The sequence below is a fragment of the Octopus bimaculoides genome, chromosome 11 (genome assembly GCF_001194135.2).
Source record: "Octopus bimaculoides isolate UCB-OBI-ISO-001 chromosome 11, ASM119413v2, whole genome shotgun sequence".
Taxonomy (NCBI): Eukaryota; Metazoa; Mollusca; class Cephalopoda; order Octopoda; family Octopodidae; genus Octopus; species Octopus bimaculoides.
The window spans coordinates 7,287,925-7,290,678 of NC_068991.1; the positions used below are offsets into that span (position 1 = coordinate 7,287,925).

At 36.4% G+C, this 2,754-nt stretch overlaps 1 protein-coding gene across 1 annotated transcript in view; it reads right to left on the reverse strand.

Moving 5' to 3' along the window:
• LOC106877170 (breast cancer metastasis-suppressor 1-like protein) overlaps positions 1 to 2,754 on the reverse strand; it is an 11,671-nt gene extending 8,917 nt beyond the window's left edge. Inside the window, exon 1 of the mRNA XM_014925997.2 lies at positions 2,546 to 2,754. Within this exon, the coding sequence (XP_014781483.1) occupies positions 2,546 to 2,711 (166 nt within the window). The 5' untranslated portion in view covers positions 2,712 to 2,754. The remainder of the gene's footprint in view (positions 1 to 2,545) is intronic.

A 2,754-nucleotide genomic window follows, 5' to 3' on the forward strand; every position in this document is an offset into this window, starting at 1 on the left:
GTTGCCAGTGCCCCTGGACTGGCTCTTGTGCGGGTGGCACATAAAAGACACCATTTCGAGCGTGGCCGTTTTCGTGCGGGTGACACGTAAAAGCACCCACTACGCTCTCTGAGTGATTGGCGTTAGGAAGGGCATCCAGCTGTAGAAACTCTGCCAAATTAGATTGGAGCCTGGTGTAGCCATCTGGTTTCACCAGTCCTCAGTCAAATCGTCCAACCCATGCTAGCATGGAAGGCGGACGTTAAACGATGATGATGATGATGATGACAGATTTTGGGGAAGGATACGCAGTCAATGTGGTTGACTCAAGTACTTCACTACTACGTATTTTATCGACTCCTGGCAGGATACAAGACAGGGATATTCGGATAGAATGCAAAAAAGGATATAACTAAATACTACAAAGCGTTTGGCAGGTGGGGGGTCTAGCAATTCCGTCATTCACTACCTTAATAATAATTCTAATAACGGCACGTCTGAGGGAGAGAACAATTAATCAAATCTATCCCATTACTTTAGTGGTACATATTTTATTGATAATGAGAAGTAAAACATAAATTCGACATTAACGCGATTTGAACACAGAAAGTGAGGAAACTGAAAACTATTTGAATAAGGAATTTTTAACCATCGAGAGATCCTCCATACCAGTAGTTCTCAACCGGAGTCCATAGAGATTTTGTTGTTAAAATTTATGTAATAAACTGGTTATATTTCTACAACACACAGAATATTTAAACATTTTTTTAAATGTAATTCCTAATAATACATAATCATAAAAATATAATAGGAATTTTTAAATATCGAATGGCTATGAGTCACCCCACACACATACACACACACAACTGCCGAGTTAAATGGAAATCAAAGGGATCCATAGACAAAAAATGGTTGAGTATCGGTCTCTACAATTTTTAGAAATAGCAAATGGTCAAATATCTCTAAAATCTTTTGAAAAAAAAAAAAAAAAAGTTGATGTGGTCATAAATATACGGAAAAAAATAAGCGGGGCAAGATGGTTATAACTGGAGCGCTTTTAATCAAAGGTCTGCTCGGTTAGGGTCGTTGAAGTGGAACTTAAGAGCAACCAAAGTTGCAGAATCGTTTAGGATAAATTCCCATTCTATTCAGCCTTTTTTTTTTATATCCATCTTCCAATTGTATTGGACGGTTTTATATATATAATGCATTTATATATATACGCGCGCGCACAACTGTGCTTTTATTTTACTTAAATCATACAACTTTTGTATGTAGAACTATAATTACAACCAACAGCACAATAGCGTAAGTTATAAGATGGTGTGTAAATGCCTGCATCAACCTAATACACGTTTTTAACCTTTTATTGTCCCCACCCACTAAAGGGGGGGGGGGAAGAAAATTCATCGGTGAAATGAATTTGAATTCGGAATGGAGAAGTCGATAGTTTAATAATAGTAATCTCTAATCGAAAGAATACCATTTTCTGATATTGCATTACTGGATCTGTACGGAGAGGATAAATACAGACAACGCAACCCAGCTAAAGAGTTTATGAGGAAACAAAGTTGACTCGTGTGAAATATCCGAAACTTCTCTCACTTCGATCCAAGAACTTTTTTCATAACACATTCCAATATAATCGGAATCTACAGCATTTGAAAGGTATCTGTAGAAAATTTCATCTTAAAATGTCCATTTTTCCGAAAGTTACGAGGAAACAAATTCGAGGGGGCACATTTGTGTCGGTATACTCTGAGCGTGTGTGTGTGCATACAAAGTGGTAGAATCGTTAGAGCGCCGGAAAAAAACGCTTGCGGCATTTCTTTCGGTTCTTAACATTCTGAGTTCAAATTTCGCCAAAGTCAACAACTTCGCCTTTTATCCATTTGGGTTGATAGAATGAAGTACCGGTCAAGTACTGAGATCGATGTAATCGACAACTCCCCTCCCCTAAAACGTTTGGCCTTGTACCAAAGTTTGAAACAATTACTATTATAACATGAAATTCCAATTAATAAAGTCTGGATGAGAGAAGAGGAACAAGGATAAAATAATTGTAACGTGTATAACTGAAATTTTTGTTTATTTTCGAACAAGGGGCCAGTCATCCAAATATAAACAAATCTACGTTTTCCTCAATTTTATGCATGTCGCATGTTGCAGATTTACGCGACAAAAGTTGGTTGGAGATCAAGAAATTAAAGGCTTATAAATAAAACACGCAATATGTCTAGAAACACGCTAAAAGGCGAAAGAAGGCTGAAGAAAATAACAGAAATGGCGCGCCAAATGTAACTAATTATTTGCTGCGGGATTATTTTGAAAAATTAACGAATTTCTGCCAACGAAATCAAAATAAAAACATAAAGCAGTCGGGAATGATATTTTGCGGTTTAACGTAACAAAAGTTTTAATTTTTTTATATATATTTTAATAACAAAATAATCATTCTAATATAATCATTACAAATAAATTAACAAACAGATTCTCCAAGTGCCTTTGCGTAGGTAACGCTGTTTTGTAAGAAAGCTATTGTAAATAATGTGTATATAAGTTTTACCAGAGCTATCTTCTTCCGAACCAGATGATTCGGTATCTTCATCCGAACTTTTATCACTTTCTCCTGTATCTTGTTCCATCTTAACCTGTTCCATATTTATGTTTCCGCGTGCTTTATAATTAGAGAAAGTACGATCTATGACAACACAAGCAAAGCCGTCGTTCATCTACTTCGGTTCCTGACAACTATCAGGCGCATGCGTATGAATA